The 16731-nt window shown below is 50.8% G+C and overlaps 1 protein-coding gene across 3 annotated transcripts in view; it reads right to left on the bottom strand.

The window, feature by feature from the left end:
- PTP4A2 (protein tyrosine phosphatase 4A2) overlaps positions 1 to 13563 on the bottom strand; it is a 377282-nt gene extending 363719 nt beyond the window's left edge. The window contains exon 1 of one of the 3 annotated variants that reach the window (XM_069622499.1): positions 13297 to 13563. Coding sequence is in view for 1 of the 3 variants with exons in the window: in XM_069622498.1 (XP_069478599.1) it covers positions 13297 to 13317 (21 nt within the window). In the remaining 2 variants the exon portion in view is untranslated. The remainder of the gene's footprint in view (positions 1 to 13296) is intronic. The other 2 variants (XM_069622498.1, XM_069622500.1) reach the window with 2 other exon arrangements.
- Between the last annotated feature and the right edge of the window lie 3168 nt (positions 13564 to 16731).

The raw sequence follows: 16731 nt of genomic DNA, 5'->3' as shown, positions 1-16731 counted from the left end.
GCCACCCGCATATAGGACCCAAGGAATTTCACCTTGCTTTATCCCTCGATAGGTGTGCATTTTCCTGCTTACAGTCCCATCTCTGGCCAGTTGGATCTGGATAGTGGTGCCAGTGTAAAGGGCTTTTATTGCATCAACAAGGTCCTCTGGGCAGTTCCATGACTAGCTTTTTCCAGAGCCGTTCTCTACTTATAGCGTTGAAGGCTTGTTCCACATCTATGAACCCTAGATACCGTCTTCACTTTGTTTCCAGAGCCCATTGTTTCAGGAGATTAAGAAATAGATTAACGTACCTATACCACTTATAAAGGCTGTCTGACGCTTGTCAAAGATGTTCTTATTGCCCAATTTTTAAATTCTCCCAACAGTATCCCTGCAAAGATTTTCCCGATGGAATCCAATAGGGCAATTGGCCGGTAAAGGTTCACTACGGTCTCCTTTTTTCAAGATTGGGACTTAAACCGCATATTTCATTGATGGTGGCACTGTTCTCGTTTCCTTCACCCTGTTGAAAATCAAGTATATCAAATCGGCCTCGTCTTCTTTGCTTTCTTTTAGCATCTGATTAGAGATCGGCCCCCGCTGCCCGCGATGAACTAAGTTTATTTATTCTTCCTAGAATTTCCAGGTGATCAAACTCAATGTCCCATTCCTTCAGGTTTTGGATTTCCCCCCGCAACTTCCGTTTGCTGTTTACATTCAAAGAGGGATGTATAATGTTGTATCCATCTTTCCTCAGGAACTTGATTTATTGTTGAAGCTGCTTGGAGGTCATCCCCTTTATTATATCCCATAGATGTTTTGGATTACATACACGCACCGCCGCTAACATTCTTTCTGCGTCCCTTTGCAGTTTTATGATCTTTGTCTCCTTCAACCAATTTTTATATGATTGTTTAGTTTTCCTAATCAACTCCAATCTCTCAGGCAGATCACTCTGCCAACTTCGCTCTGTATTCTTTCCTTTTCTCTACCAGATCTTTTCGGTATACATGTTTGCTATTCAGTCACAATCTTACTTGAATTTTTTCGAATTTCAAAATCCTTTAACAGCCATCAATAGTCCACTTCTGTAGGATTTACGGCCAGATGTTGATCGTAGGACTACCATTTTAGGAAGCAAATACTGTTTTATTCTGAGTTTATTCCTGCCTCTGGAGACTTCAACTAAGGGTACATTAGCTTTAAGTTTGACGACTGTCCAATTCATTTCAATATCCAATATGACATGATCACTCACCTGTTTCTGAACAGTTAAAGATTTTATAGAATTTCCACCCACAAAACAATCCAGGCATGCCCCACTGGATCCTCTGAACCAAGTATTAGACCCTTTAAGTTCCCCCTTAATCGATCCATTTAACTTAACATTTTCATCCATCTGTTATTCAGCGTTTAGCCTTTTGTTCTAATTCTGTGATCTTTTTTGGCTTTCCATCATTTAGTAGCTTAATGTTCAGATCACCAAATAATATCAGCTTATTCGGATCCTCTATCATGGATTTATCAATTGCTTCCATGATATGATGCATTACTTTTTGTTCCGTCTCGCTCCAATAGGTATTTATCAATAGGATCTCAACTTTCTCACTCCTAGTACCTTTATTGATACTAAGGACCTGTACATAGGGATTTGGAATGGGGCACTCCTGTACATGTAGATTATTTTTACCGGGACTAGGAGGCCTGCATATGGCCACCCCTTTTCAACCTTTTCTTGCGGGGTTCATGAACACCTCATAGCCTTCACATACCGGTTCTTCCCTAATCCAGGTTTCCTGGAGACAGAATCTCGTATTCCTCTAGGAAATTGTCTTCACTGGTGTATAGGTGCTTGAAGCCCTGCATGTTCCAAGATGCAATTCTGATTTTGTCTCCTTTCCATTTTTGATCTATTGCTTCTTCTTGGCCACCAGGACCATGGCCATCCAACCTCCGTTGAGACCTTTTGTTATGGGGGGTTCTTAACCCCTTTCAAGTTCACAGCATTATCTATTGTAAAGGTTAACTTTCTGACTACGTGCCTTAAGGGGGCAGGTCTTTTATTTCCTCTGGTTCGTTTTTTCCCACCCTCTTTCTTCTGTGCCTCTCTCCTTATCTGAATCTGATTTTTTTGTGTCAACAAGACCATTATCTTTGTTCATTCTGTCCCCTAATTCAGGGAGGCGTTTGAACCCTTTTCACGAGATACTTCTTTAGCCCTCTCCCTTACTCTCGATATCAAGTTCTCTACAGATTTATAAGCAGTCACTTTATAACCCATTGAGCAATTTTGACCTTAATTTCCATCAAGTCTTTCATCATACTGGTTCTTAAATGATTACACGGTCCAACCTTTTCTCAGTTTTTGCTACAATTGTGATATCAGGAGTTATGTTTCGCAGAGTTGGAATCTGCCATAGGAGAGATCACTTTTTTGAAATTTAACAGTATCTCCCCTATCTTTTCCAATTTTCACTTTGTGAGCACTTGGAGTTCTTTTGATACCCTTTGTTTTCTGGCCTTTGTCTATCATTGATTTTTCGTGGCGTCTTTAACTTTTAGGGGCGTTGTCTTTTTTTCTGTCTCCATTTAATCTCATTGTCATGCCTTTCTCTTTTAATGTTTTGAAAGCCTCCACCACAGTTCTTTCCTCCAAATTTAAATCGGCTATTTTCCCCTTCGGACACTCTTATTTTATCATTTGCCTTCTTACATGGCCCCTTTTATCCCGTTTTGCCTTCTTCAGAGAGGTCCGAGACCTGTTTTTCAATCTCCAACCAGTCTGAAGGGACAAAACTGTCCCAGTACACCACCTTTGTTTTAATCCAGGAGCTCCATGAAATTACCTAGGCAAGATTCTGAAATTGCTTAGTCAATATTTATAATTGTCCCACTTGTATCCACTCTCCCCAATCCTTCCAGATCACGTGGGTCTTTCTCTAAAACCACTTCTCTTGTTTTTTTGCCTTTTGATACTCTTCCAATCTTGGAGTTCTCATTCCTTAAGAAAGCTTGAGACATTTTGTTTTCTGGATTTAGTGGTTTGCCCCCCCACCCCCATCATTTTCCAATTCTGACGGTTGATCATGTTTCGCCACCCCCTCAAGGGGTTGAAAGACCGGGAAACTCAATTTGTTGACAACGTTCTCCTTCTCCTTCCCAACGGTAGTCAATATTTTTGCTCCTATCGGTTTGCTCCTTTATGTTGAGAACATTTTCCGACCGTTTCATTGGGCTGGACTTCGACCTGTTTTGAGGAGTAGGTTTTTGTTCAGTTTGACTTTCCTTGTCGGGGTTCAGGCAGTAGCATTCCGATTTCCTATTTTTCCCTTCCAATCCGCAGTAGATCCCTGCTCTTTCCTTTGTGGAGAAGGCACTTTTCCGATTTGCAGATGGTTCTCATCCATTTACAATCTTCTAAGACCGCCTCCATTAAAAGCGTTTGGTCATTTGCTTCACTCCTGGCTAAATCACTTAGGCGGTTTTGCCACTATCTAGTTTGCTCCGCTTTTATATCCAATCTTTGATCCACTGTTTTCACAAAATTATTCAAATCTGCCAACTGTTCCTTAGACTAAGTCCTTTGTGAAGAGGTCTTGTAAGGTATTAAGATTTTCATATTACTTGAGAAACGGTGCAACAGCCATCGTTAGGGCTGCCATCATTGTGTTTTGTATATGGGACAATGCTTTCATTCTATCGATGTTTGAATTTCCCTCCGATTTTGAGGGGGCAAATTTTGCGTCGGAGCACCGCCCTCTGCCTGCCAATTCTGAGAGGGGAACACCATCACCATTTACCGACTGTACTAGTGGTGGTGTCCTCTCGCATTCTTCGGACAGTAGGATCTCATCCATATACAGTGCCGCTATCTAATCCTTAATAAAGGACAAGCCTTTGTTTTTCCTCTCACGATTTTGCCCATCAAGGCTGAGATGTAATTTTTCCGCAAAGATTGCGTTACTCTTTTTTCACCTGGTTCCTCAGGCTGATTGACCTCCAGAGTACCAATCATAATTCTTGGCTCATGCAATGGATCATTAACTGACTTCCCCTTGTTCAAGGTATTTGCGTCCTTTTTTTCTCCTGCACATAGCCCTCTTGGGGGGATGTTATCAAACACATCCCACTCGTCCAAGTCTTCCCAGTTTCCATTAACTGGGTTTCGTCAGGTTCTTCGCTTGGTGGAAATAGTGATTGTTTTAAATTCCCCCCATTTTTCCGGGGAATTATGCCCCTCCTTTCTTGTTAGGGAGATTTCCACTGTGCGGATTTTCCCCCTTTTCTTTGCCCCACATTTCCCCCGTTATGAATATGTTTTACTTTAGCCTGCAGCCCCTCCTGCCCCACCCACCCCCCTCAAACTCCGATCCTTCACACAGCCTGTCAACAGCTGTGCCTCCTTGCCCACCCGTGTCTTTGCAGGCGTGGGGCCGGTGGTGCAGGAGGGCGGCGAAAAGTTGAGCTCTAGCAAGGGCTGCATTTTTGTGTTAATCACATCTGTTTTCAATGGTTTTATAGAGGCTGCTCTGCGGAAGTATAATTTCCTCACGTTTACTAGCGATTTGCTTAGGCATTTCATACTAGGTTCTCAATCTCACAAGCATATCAATGGCATTTAATGGCTTGAGGTTTTTTGTTGAGTTAGTTTTATGTGAGTCTCCAAGCAAGCAGCCATTTGGCGTTTATTACAAAATGCTTTTGATGTTAAATTAGTAGATATGTTTAGTATAGTTTTAAAATATTGCAAATGTTTGCATGTGTGTATGTGCAAGAGTACATGTATGAAAGGGCACATTCACTTGTTAGTCACAGCAGAGCGAGCTGGACGTGTGGTTGGAGAGTTACTTTCACTACTGCACCGAGCCGGCCCAGGGTTCGAAATTGAGGGGAGCTGGGAGACATTTAGCTCCTGCTGGTTAGCTTGACAGCAACAACCACCAGGAGCTACTTTTGGCTCCCCAGGCCAACAAATGCCTAACAAAAACGAGATTTTAACTGTGTATGTGGGACAATCTGAAAATGAGGGCACATGTATGCCCCATTTAAAGCACAAGGGGTCAGTATGTGGCAGTTACATGTGTGGAACGCTATAGCTTCTTGTTCCACAGTGGTAGCTCCTGGTCAATGGTTAATTCTGATACCCAGCAGCTGCTTTTAGGTCCAGCTTACCCAATCTTAATTTAAAGCCCAGAGGCATAATTCATACAGATAGGGAGGATGAAAATCTACCCGCAATTCAATGGACTTGTATACAATTTTACCGTGACATTCGCAGCCTCCCCCCCCCCCCCCAATCAGGATAGCTATTTTTTAAACGAGACCAGGTCAACACTTCCCAACATGGCTGTATATATTTTTTGTAGGGCCGACTATAAACTTCTGAACCGCTCTACTATATATTTAGGCACAGCACCCTAGCTGCTTAGCAGAGCTGCCATATAGGACAGCATGAACGAGTCACAGCAGGGCTAAAGCATAGTGGCATCATAGCCAGATTTCTTAGCAGGACTATGTTTTGAACATTACTTGAATTATTCAACCGTGGCATTGTAAAGATGCAATACCAAGTGCAGTTCTGCATGTAGTTAAAGCACTGAAGAGAAACAGTACCTAAAGCCATCCCCCCTGAGGTGGTAGCGTGCATGGCTGTAGTAGGCTTCAAGCCATCCTGCTCCAAGTAGTGTGCCTTTCCTAACTTCTGATTCTCCCATGTCTGGCTATTGTGCGACATTGCCAAATCTTTAGTACCTCTATAAAATCTCTTGCTTCATCTGCAGAATAGTTCAAGGAAAGAGGCATGGATCTTGGGACAAGCCAGTTACGAGAGGTAATCCATTCATGGGACTGTCAATGCCAACCATACAAGCCTTTCAAAGTCAAAAGGGTTGATAAACCTGCCGCACAGATCAATTTGTCACCTGCAAGTTCCAAACCGGTCAATAGCTCCGAGCTTGTGCATCTGCACGCAGTGATGCGTTTAAGATGGAGATGGTTTGAACTGTAGCAGAACTGACAGCTTTAGGGAGGGTAAATGTTTGATGGTTCAGAACTCATATCTCATCAGTGCGGCCATACTTGGCATTCAGTGCAGGTAAAGCATTTGCATGCAAGTTCAGCATCCAATAGGAAACTAAATCTGCAATTTCCAGCCTAACTTCCAAAGGCAAATTTACATACATTTTAAAAAGGAGCCACCTCCTTTTCAAAGGAAACTAGCTATAGATGGCAAATGCATTTACACAGGATCACTTATTGCTATGCCAAATTCCAAATAAGAGGAGGAAGAGCAATTACGAAACTAGACAAAGGACAACCAAGGGCTGAAGTAGTGGCAGACAGAAAAGGTAAAGTAACGGAAAAGGGGAGAGCCAGAGTAATGCAATGTGCGAGAAAGGAACACAAGCAAGAAGCACTGGATTTACAGCAATGGCGACAGCAAGACCGTGGAGAGAAACTGCAATAGTATTCTGAAACAGGATATGCAGAGAGATACACAGAGAAAGAGAAGCATTGAAACACTCAAGGAGCGAGATGTGGAACAAAAAAGGAGACGGAAACAAAGTTACAACAGGAAGGGCAGAGCCAAAAACAGGAGGAAGAGGCAACAGAGCGGAAAGACAGTAGTGATGCTGATAAAGGGACATTATGAATACCCAATTAGTTGGTATATGGTTCTGTAACTAGATCGTAAACTTACGAGGTCCTGTGTCCCAATATCATGAAGATGCTGCTGGATAACTATTGCGTGAGCATTTTCCACAAGTGTAATAAATTTGAAGCCAGATAACATGAAATACGACTATTGTTTCTAGCATTTTCCAAATGTGTAACTTATGCACACATTGGATTGATGTCCAACCCCTTTTACTCTCTTGCAGAGGTGAAAACTCATTAATTTGGATCGACTCTTCAAATCTCTAAATAGAGAGTAAAATACTCCTGCCTCAAAATCCAATCTGGAGCACTGATTCTCCCCACAGCCAGATCCCCATGTTTCAAATGCCCATTGTCACAATATTGTAAAACTATTAAGCCAGTTTCACAATCTCAGTCTGGCGCCAACAGTTTGAACATTTTCAATGGTGTCTGCAGCGCACCATCTTAGTACTGTGTTGACAATTTCAACACTGTTCAGAACATATCAGCATACAAAATACTATCCAAGAAACCAGAACAATGCATACCACCAAAGCACACGAAACAGATCAAATGATGGCAAGAAGCGAAAGAATGCTGGGGACATGTGTTCCTTCCACCTACTTGGTGGGCGCATGTCCACCGACCACAAAAGGGGACAAAATAATTGCTTTTTACCCCCTTATTAAATTTTAAATATTCAAGATTCTCTTTTGGGGTAGTAGACAAAGGTTACTAAACATGCATCGAAAAGGAAACCAGGATGTTACATCAATTGTATCATTAGAAACTTTCATTGGACTGGAACATGATGGGTGGACAAAAAATAAAAAATTTTTTAAAAAAGCATGTGGAGTACATATTACTCACAGCCAATATCCGCTAATCACTCACTGATCCAGCACTCCATGGTGCACATATTTACATACAATATCACCCAACCGAAATTGGTACTCATTTATCGACTTCAGAAGGATGAAAGGCTGAGTTGGCCTTGCCGGGATTCGAACCTGCGACCTGCAGATCACACTCCGATCACAGCAGCGAGCGCTCAACCCGCTGAGCTATCTTACCGGGAGTACTCAACTCAAGCCGAGTAGCCGAACTCTGGATGAAAACTCACTCAAAGTTGAAATCTGGTACACCCTTACTTGAGAGCATTGGCACATGCGGCCCCAATTGCTGCATGTGGCGGCGAAAGTCTAATATTTTCAGTTTTCCCAATAGGGTAGAGCTTCAATTTGCCAAAGCGGCCCATGACACTGGAAGACTCAAAAGTCCAACCAATGGCATGCTCCATGTCGTTAAGCACTCTGCCCAGAAGAAGACTAGGGGTTCGGTCAAAAAATCCCTCCCGTAACCATGAAATTGCGAGAAGTTTTAAATTATGTTTTCCTTTAAATGTCTAGTTTTCAAGCGTATTTGAGCACCCATAAGACGCATCCACTAAACATGCAAAAAAACAGGAGTTAACTAGACCAGACTTGTTTTACTTAACATTATTAGCATGAAGCTCTCGGGACTATGTACATTAAATCCCATAAATCCCCATTCCAAGGGGACTGCGGGATGTGATCCAAAACCCACCCTCGGTTAAATGTGCTTCAAGCTTTACCAACAGTAGAACCTGGCAATTCAAGGTTTGGGGAACTAAACAGAGGTACTTGCACACGTTCTCTCTTGGGCATGGTTTCTACATGCTGTGGCTTATAATGACACTGTGGGAGGCTCAACAGTCCGACTACGGCAGAGCCAATGACATATGTTGGGTCATTAAGCACTTGCACAGAAGCATGAGGTTTTAGCTTGTTTTTCAGAGAGCTTTTGCAAACTTGGCAAAATCGAATTTGTGACCAACAACCCCTCCCAAATGTTGGGGGTCCCGTGAAGTAGAAGAGCTTTGCCGCATGTTTCCTGGGCATGGCTCAAGCATGCAATGTGCACATTTCAGACATAGCCCCTGCACAGCGAACACCTCTCGTGTCATCGCTCCTCTCGGTGCTGCGCCACATGGAATAGAGCGGAGTCTCATGATAAATGCAGTCCAATTGTGCTCATGGCCCCATGTCTCGCGAAGCATCTGTTCAATCCGTCACCCTCGTGACATCTACCCGACTTCACTCCCCTCTACCAATATTGAATCTTCTAGCATAATCGCCCTTTGCCAGGCAAAAGCGTTTCGACGCCATAATATGACCGGTTGGCGCTATACAACTTGCAACATAATAGGAAATCAGTTGTTCCTCCCCTGTAAACCGAGGCCGCTCCGATTTTAGCATAACTGAAAACGGTCGGAAGGAACTACGTGGCCTTGAACACCACCAGTGGCTGCGGATCGCGACAGACATGCATAAGTTAATGTTCACTTGCTTTTCATCCGGGTGGCATGCAGTCCCCTGAGGCTGGGCAGGCGTTGAGCCTTGGTAAAGCGTGGCAATCCGCACTGTTTTAATCAGGCACGCAAGCTTTCACAGGGAAGCGCCGCGGGGTACAGATGAACACTGGTGTAGCTGCCCACCTTTCTAACCAGGAAATATGGCGTTTGCATCCCTCTGGTCCCAGCAGAAGCCCTTCACGGAAAAGGTCATACATTGCGGACAATGGCTTCATCGATCTGTATCACCACGCCGACAGAAGAGCAGAAAAAAGGAGCCATCTCTTAGAAGACGTGACTCAAAATGTGAAAGCGACCCCCGCCCACCTACGAGCGCAGTTGAGACAGAACTGGATATGCGCGATAGTAAGGATGGGCACCGAAGAGGAGAGTATATGCAAGGCTGCCCTGGCACGCAGTCACGGGCTTGGCAGGAGAGGAGGACCGGGCCATCGCCGCTGTGAGTCATCCCTTCTGTTCCAGGTCAATGACACGGCAGGTGATGGCAACAAACAAGACAAAGGTCCCAAAAGAACATGCGCCGCCGCCGCCACGCGGCAGAGCAATGCACAGGCCACCCGAGTCGGGGCTGGTGGCGGCAGCGGCAGCCGAAAGAGGAAGTGCCCGGCTTCCGCCCGCCCCTTCCCCGGAGCACCGAGACAAACCACGGCTGGGGCCCCGTCTGCCATCGGGGGACCTAGAGCCCCCCTCCCTGGCTGCCAGTGACACCGGGCCGAGTCAGCTAGAGCCCCCCTCCCTGGCTGCCAGTGACACCGGGACTAGTCAGCTAGAGCCCCCCTCCCTGGCTGCCAGTGACACCGGGACTAGTCAGCTAAAGCCCCCCCCTCCCTGGCTGCCAGTGACACCGGGACTAGTCAGCTAAAGCCCCCCCCTCCCTGGCTGCCAGTGACACCGGGACTAGTCAGCTAAAGCCCCCCCTCCCTGGCTGCCAGTGACACCGGGACTAGTCACTGGCATAGTCAGCTAAAGCCCCCCTCCCTGGCTGCCAGTGACACCGGGACTAGTCAGCTAAAGGCCCCCCTCCCTGGCTGCCAGTGACACCGGGACTAGTCAGCTAGAGCCCCCCTCCCTGGCTGCCAGTGACACCGGGACTAGTCAGCTAAAGCCCCCCCCTCCCTGGCTGCCAGTGACACCGGGACTAGTCAGCTAAAGCCCCCCCCTCCCTGGCTGCCAGTGACACCGGGACTAGTCAGCTAAAGCCCCCCCTCCCTGGCTGCCAGTGACACCGGGACTAGTCAGCTAAAGGCCCCCCTCCCTGGCTGCCAGTGACACCGGGCCGAGTCAGCTAGAGCCCCCCTCCCTGGCTGCCAGTGACACCGGGACTAGTCAGCTAGAGCCCCCCTCCCTGGCTGCCAGTGACACCGGGACTAGTCAGCTAAAGCCCCCCCTCCCTGGCTGCCAGTGACACCGGGACTAGTCACTGGCATAGTCAGCTAAAGCCCCCCTCCCTGGCTGCCAGTGACACCGGGACTAGTCAGCTAAAGCCCCCCTCCCTGGCTGCCAGTGACACCGGGACTAGTCAGCTATCAGCTAGAGCCCCCTCCCTGGCTGCCAGTGACACCGGGACGAGTCAGCTAAAGCCCCCCCTCCCTGGCTGCCAGTGACACCGGGACGAGTCAGCTAAAGCCCCCCCTCCCTGGCTGCCAGTGACACCGGGACGAGTCAGCTAAAGCCCCCCCCTCCCTGGCTGCCAGTGACACCGGGACGAGTCAGCTAAAGCCCCCCCCTCCCTGGCTGCCAGTGACACCGGGACTAGTCAGCTAAAGCCCCCCCTCCCTGGCTGCCAGTGACACCGGGACGAGTCAGCTAAAGCCCCCCCCTCCCTGGCTGCCAGTGACACCGGGACGAGTCAGCTAGAGCCCCCCTCCCTGGCTGCCAGTGACACCGGGACGAGTCAGCTAAAGCCCCCCCTCCCTGGCTGCCAGTGACACCGGGACTAGTCAGCTAAAGTCCCCCCTCCCTGGCTGCCAGTGACACCGGGACGAGTCAGCTAAAGCCCCCCCTCCCTGGCTGCCAGTGACACCGGGACGAGTCAGCTAGAGCCCCCCTCCCTGGCTGCCAGTGACACCGGGACGAGTCAGCTAGAGCCCCCCTCCCTGGCTGCCAGTGACACCGGGACGAGTCAGCTAGAGCCCCCCTCCCTGGCTGCCAGTGACACCGGGACGAGTCAGCTAGAGCCCCCCTCCCTGGCTGCCAGTGACACCGGGACGAGTCAGCTAGAGCCCCCCCCTCCCTGGCTGCCAGTGACACCGGGACGAGTCAGCTAAAGCCCCCCCCCCTCCCTGGCTGCCAGTGACACCGGGACGAGTCAGCTAAAGCCCCCCCCCTCCCTGGCTGCCAGTGACACCGGGACGAGTCAGCTAAAGCCCCCCCCCCTCCCTGGCTGCCAGTGACATCGGGACGAGTCAGCTAAAGCCCCCCCCCCGGCTGCCAGTGACACCGGGACGAGTCAGCTAAAGCCCCCCCCCCCCCCTGGCTGCCAGTGACACCGGGACGAGTCAGCTAAAGCCCCCCCCCCCCCTGGCTGCCAGTGACACCGGGACGAGTCAGCTAAAGCCCCCCCCCCTCCCTGGCTGCCAGTGACACCGGGACGAGTCAGCTAAAGCCCCCCCCCCCCTCCCTGGCTGCCAGTGACACCGGGACGAGTCAGCTAAAGCCCCCCCTCCCTGGCTGCCAGTGACACCGGGACTAGTCAGCTAAAGCCCCCCCTCCCTGGCTGCCAGTGACACCGGGACTAGTCAGCTAAAGCCCCCCCCTCCCTGGCTGCCAGTGACACCGGGACTAGTCAGCTAAAGCCCCCCCCTCCCTGGCTGCCAGTGACACCGGGACTAGTCAGCTAAAGCCCCCCCCTCCCTGGCTGCCAGTGACACCGGGACTAGTCAGCTAAAGCCCCCCCTCCCTGGCTGCCAGTGACACCGGGACTAGTCAGCTAAAGCCCCCCCTCCCTGGCTGCCAGTGACACCGGGACTAGTCAGCTAAAGCCCCCCCTCCCTGGCTGCCAGTGACACCGGGACTAGTCAGCTAAAGCCCCCCCTCCCTGGCTGCCAGTGACACCGGGACTAGTCAGCTAAAGCCCCCCCTCCCTGGCTGCCAGTGACACCGGGACTAGTCAGCTAAAGCCCCCCCTCCCTGGCTGCCAGTGACACCGGGACGAGTCAGCTAGAGCCCTCCTCCCTGGCTGCCCCCCTCCCTGGCTGCCAGTGACACCGGGACGAGTCAGCTAAAGCCCCCCTCCCTGGCTGCCAGTGACACCGGGACGAGTCAGCTAGAGCCCCCCTCCCTGGCTGCCAGTGACACCGGGACGAGTCAGCTAGAGCCCCCCCTCCCTGGCTGCCAGTGACACCGGGACGAGTCAGCTAGAGCCCCCCCCCCCTGGCTGCCAGTGACACCGGGACGAGTCAGCTAGAGCCCTCCTCCCTGGCTGCCCCCCTCCCTGGCTGCCAGTGACACCGGGACTAGTCAGCTAAAGCCCCCCTCCCTGGCTGCCAGTGACACCGGGACTAGTCAGCTAGAGCCCCCCTCCCTGGCTGCCAGTGACACGGGGACTAGTCAGCTAAAGCCCCCCCTCCCTGGCTGCCAGTGACACGGGGACTAGTCAGCTAAAGCCCCCCCTCCCTGGCTGCCAGTGACACGGGGACTAGTCAGCTAAAGCCCCCCCTCCCTGGCTGCCAGTGACACCGGGACTAGTCAGCTAAAGCCCCCCTCCCTGGCTGCCAGTGACACCGGGACGAGTCAGCTAAAGCCCCTGGCCTGTTATTTTCCCCCACCACGCCAAGACGCAGGCAGCCCGGCTCTGTGCCGCGTAGAAACCCCCACTGCCTTCGGGGCTCCAACAGTAGAGACAGGAGCAAGGATTTGCCATTAGCCAGGTCCTGCCCACATGCACGGCCTAACTCTGGGGCGAACAGAGGAGGGTCATAGCCCATTGCCAGCTGTGCTCCTGGCAAATGACAAGCAAGAGGTTTGGGGAGGGCACCTTAGCTGCTTCAAAGTCAGTGCCCTGCCCGCTCTTCATAAAGCGCCGGGAAACGGCACATGTACTACTACCAAGCACTATGTATACACCTGGCATCGCCGCAGCTACTGCCCACCAGGTGGCCTTCACCCCAAGCCCCCCGCCCCCTCGCCCAGCCTTGAACCATGTGCCCCTCCCAGGCCCTCAACGTGGACTCCCAATGCCAGGATAGCAGTTGACAGCCACTGGAGGCCGGTCATATTCTGGGCCGCCCGCACTGAGAGGGCACCCACCGCCCCTTGTCTCTCCCCCCCATGCTGCTCACCGTGCGGCGCGGGCTGTTCATTGACCTCCAGTGCGGGCGGGGGGCCGGGCCCGTAGAGCGGGTCTGAGGTGGAGCCGGGGCTCGTCGGCGGCCTGCGGGGTCCGGGGTGGCGGGGGTGCAGGCGCGCTGACTGCTCGCGCCGCTGACGGTTGGTTTCTTTCCCGCTCCGGCCGCGCAAGCTCTTGCCCTGCTGTCTGTGGCGCTACTGCCGTGTCCGCCCGCCCGCGCACGCACGCACGCACGCGCTCGCCCCCGCCTAATCTCCAGACAGAGCAGCGTCATCGTGCGCGCGCGCGCCCTGCCACCAGCTTCACCCCACCTGCCAGACGTGCAGCGTCACTCACGCCGGGCTCGTGCGCGTCTCCGCCCGGAGACTGGTAGTACGCTCATTCGACGCCGGTAGTGGGAGGGGTGGAGGGGGCCGCGAGCGCGCCTCTAGCGACGTCACAAAAGCAGCCGGGCACGAGGCCCGGACGTGCCTCTGCGTTCCCTTTGCCTAGTGTAACTGGTTGGCGCAGGTTCTCGGATTGTGGAGGAACAGGTTCTGTCCCCGAAAGTGCAACGCGGTGACGCGCGCGAGCCAATCATGGGCTACCTTGCAACTAACGAGCCAATGGAAGGGAGGCCGCCCACTGAGTGACCTATCAGCAGCCACCGGCCGAGCTCAGCGGAGAGGCCTCGTGCTGGTGGTTGTGGTGGGCCAGAGCCACTCACACCGTTATTCATAAGAGTGTGACAGGCGTCCCAAAGTATCACTGCACAGAGCCCCCCTCACCAGCCCCTGGCCAGAGAGTGCCATGCCACATTGATTTATACCCCCCCCCCCCACCACTGCCTTTCTCATGCTCCCCAGGTGCTCTTGTGGCTCCTCTGTAAGATAAGGTGGGGTGGGTTGGCAGGGAGGTGTGCCTACTTATTGATGCGTGTAGAACCAGGAGTAACTTGCTCCTGTGTGTGTGTGTGTGTGTGCTTTCTGGGTGTGTTTTGTTTTGTACACTTGATGCTTGTTTCTGGAAGGGCGACGCCCAGTGTCTGTGTTGAGTGTTAGCGGCTATTGGAGTTTATGAGTTGGTTTGAGAGTGGTGTGCGGTTTGGGTTTTTTATTAGGGTGGTTTGTTAGCCATCTGGGCGTGTGTTGTAAATGTGTGGTGAGGGAGGGTGGTAAAGAAAAGGAAATTATTTGTACGTTTTTGGGTGGTCTCAGTATTATGCAGCAATGCTTTGCGTTGGCGTGCATTGATGGGACAAGACTAAAAGAGGGGGTGGTTAGTATAGTGGAAATTATCTCAGCGTCTAGGGGACCGTAAGCTGTCACCGAAGTGGGTATCATTTAGTGGGTATGGGGTTATTGTGTTTCCTGGGTTCTCTTGATCTGTTAGGCACTTGTGTGTGTGTGTTTCTTCCATGAGGTCAGAGAGGTGTGAAATGTTCTGTTGTCAAGGTTCAGTTCATCCACCCAGGGCTAGAGTTTCAATGCCTTTGTGGGTGTTCTTTGGGTAATGTATGGGGTTGAAGTGGTCTCCCCGTAAGCATAATCGTTGTATAGTTGTTGGGGTCACCCTGGTGGCAATACATTCAACTGGGTTACTTACACTAGTGATGCTGAAAGCAGGAGTGCTGCAATGGCTGTAGCACCCCTCAGAAATAGTAGTGACAGTTGACATTTGCCAGCCTTTGCTTGTCTCATTTGATGTTCTGGTAAGGCAGACAGCTGCTTGTCGTCTTGACTGGAGCCCCTAGAAGCATGCAGGATCATGGTTTGTGAATCACCTTAAATACAGCAGAGAACTTAATTAAGAGTGTGGGTGATTATCGCTGTAGCACTGTGTTGTAATGTGGCTTGGAGAGTAGCAATGCGTGTGATGTCATCAGCTGGTGGAATGTTTGTGTCGGAGTGTGTAGTAAGTATCTCGTGACATACAAGCGTGGAATACATCATGTAGAATTCCACGCTCGTACCTCCAAGCACCTATCCTGCAGCACAGTAACGCTCGTCCTCCCCCTGCCTTCCTGCCCAATCCGGGAGAACCTCCCATTGCCTGGGAACTGTGGGTGGACACATTCAAAGTATACCCAAGGGCATCAGGAGGTGCCAGACTGTCAGATGATGACAAGGAAGCAGCTCTACTCAATTGTCTTGGCACGGAGGGTCTTAGGATTTTCAGACATCTGCCTGGCCCAAATGTATTGCCCCCCCTGACAATGGCAAGGGTGAGGGTGCTGCCCAAGGGGCAGTGCCGGCGTATGAAACTGCCCTCAACAAATTGGAGGGGCGTTTTGGGAAGAGGGCCAACATAGTTCTGCAGAGATATCACTTTTTCTCGAGGGCACAAGGCCCGGATGAAGGAATCGACTCTTAAGTAACGGCTCTACGTACACTGATGGCCACGCGCAAATTCACGGGCGTGGTGGAGGAATATATTTGTGACCAAATTATGATGAAGACAAGTGACTTGAGGGTCAGGGAGAGATTGTGGACTGAGAAAGACCCACCACTGGAGAAGGTGATCGAAATTGCCCGCGCCATGGAGGAATCCAGAAAAAGTGTGAAGGAGATGACGGAAAAAAGGTGGCATTGTACACATGGTTCAGCCACGCAGGAGTGAAGATGCCAGGGCCAGAGACAAGGATTCCAAGGGGGCGTCCAATACAAAAGATGTTTGCAGGAAGTGTGGTTGGCGTGGGCTTTTAGCGGGATCAAAGGAATGCCCAGCCACCACTGTAGTTTGCAGGAGGTGCAAAGGCAGAGGGCATTACGCCCGTATGCGCAGGAGCAATAGCCATACTAAGGAAACTGTACGAATGGTTGACCCTAATGATGTGGATGATGAGGTGACAGTCATTGGTTATGTGGGCTCTACTCAAACTTCGAATGTGTGTTTCAAGGAAGGTTTATTGTTGAGTGTCGGTTCGGCAAGGAAGAGCGGGTGGGCCACTCTGTGTGTAAATGGAGTGCCTGTTGACTTGATGTTTGACCCGGGATCCCCCTACACAATGATCTCACCAGAACTGTACTGTGCCATATTTCAGAAGAGTGTCCGATTTGTATCCCTCTGACATCAGCCCTGGCGCCTACGGGCGTGTTCCCATTAAGGTACTAGGTTTTGATTGGGTTGACATAGGATTTCAAGGGCGGAGAACTGAGGGTAAAGTTTATGTGGAACATGGGTTATCCAGTCATAGGGTGGGACGAGCAGGCTGCCCTGGAAATAGAAGTTCGCTCTGGGAAAGCCGTCCCAGTTTTAAGTGTGAGTGAAGAAAGTGGGAAAGGTAAGGATTTGGCTGCACCCTTAACGGCAGAGTTACTTCAAAACAGATTTCCCTCTGTTTTTACATCCAAGTTAGGCAAGTTGCGGGGTTTTGCACACAAGATAGTTTTGGAGAGGTGCCACTCCTGCTGTGCACAAGGTTCGACGGGTCCCCATTGCTGCCCGC

The sequence above is a fragment of the Ambystoma mexicanum genome, chromosome 11, assembly GCF_040938575.1.
Source record: "Ambystoma mexicanum isolate Mex_15411 chromosome 11, UKY_AmexF1_1, whole genome shotgun sequence".
Classification (NCBI taxonomy): Eukaryota; Metazoa; Chordata; class Amphibia; order Caudata; family Ambystomatidae; genus Ambystoma; species Ambystoma mexicanum.
Note: the sequence above shows the minus strand (reverse complement) of the source record. Positions and strands in the feature narration are given on the sequence as shown.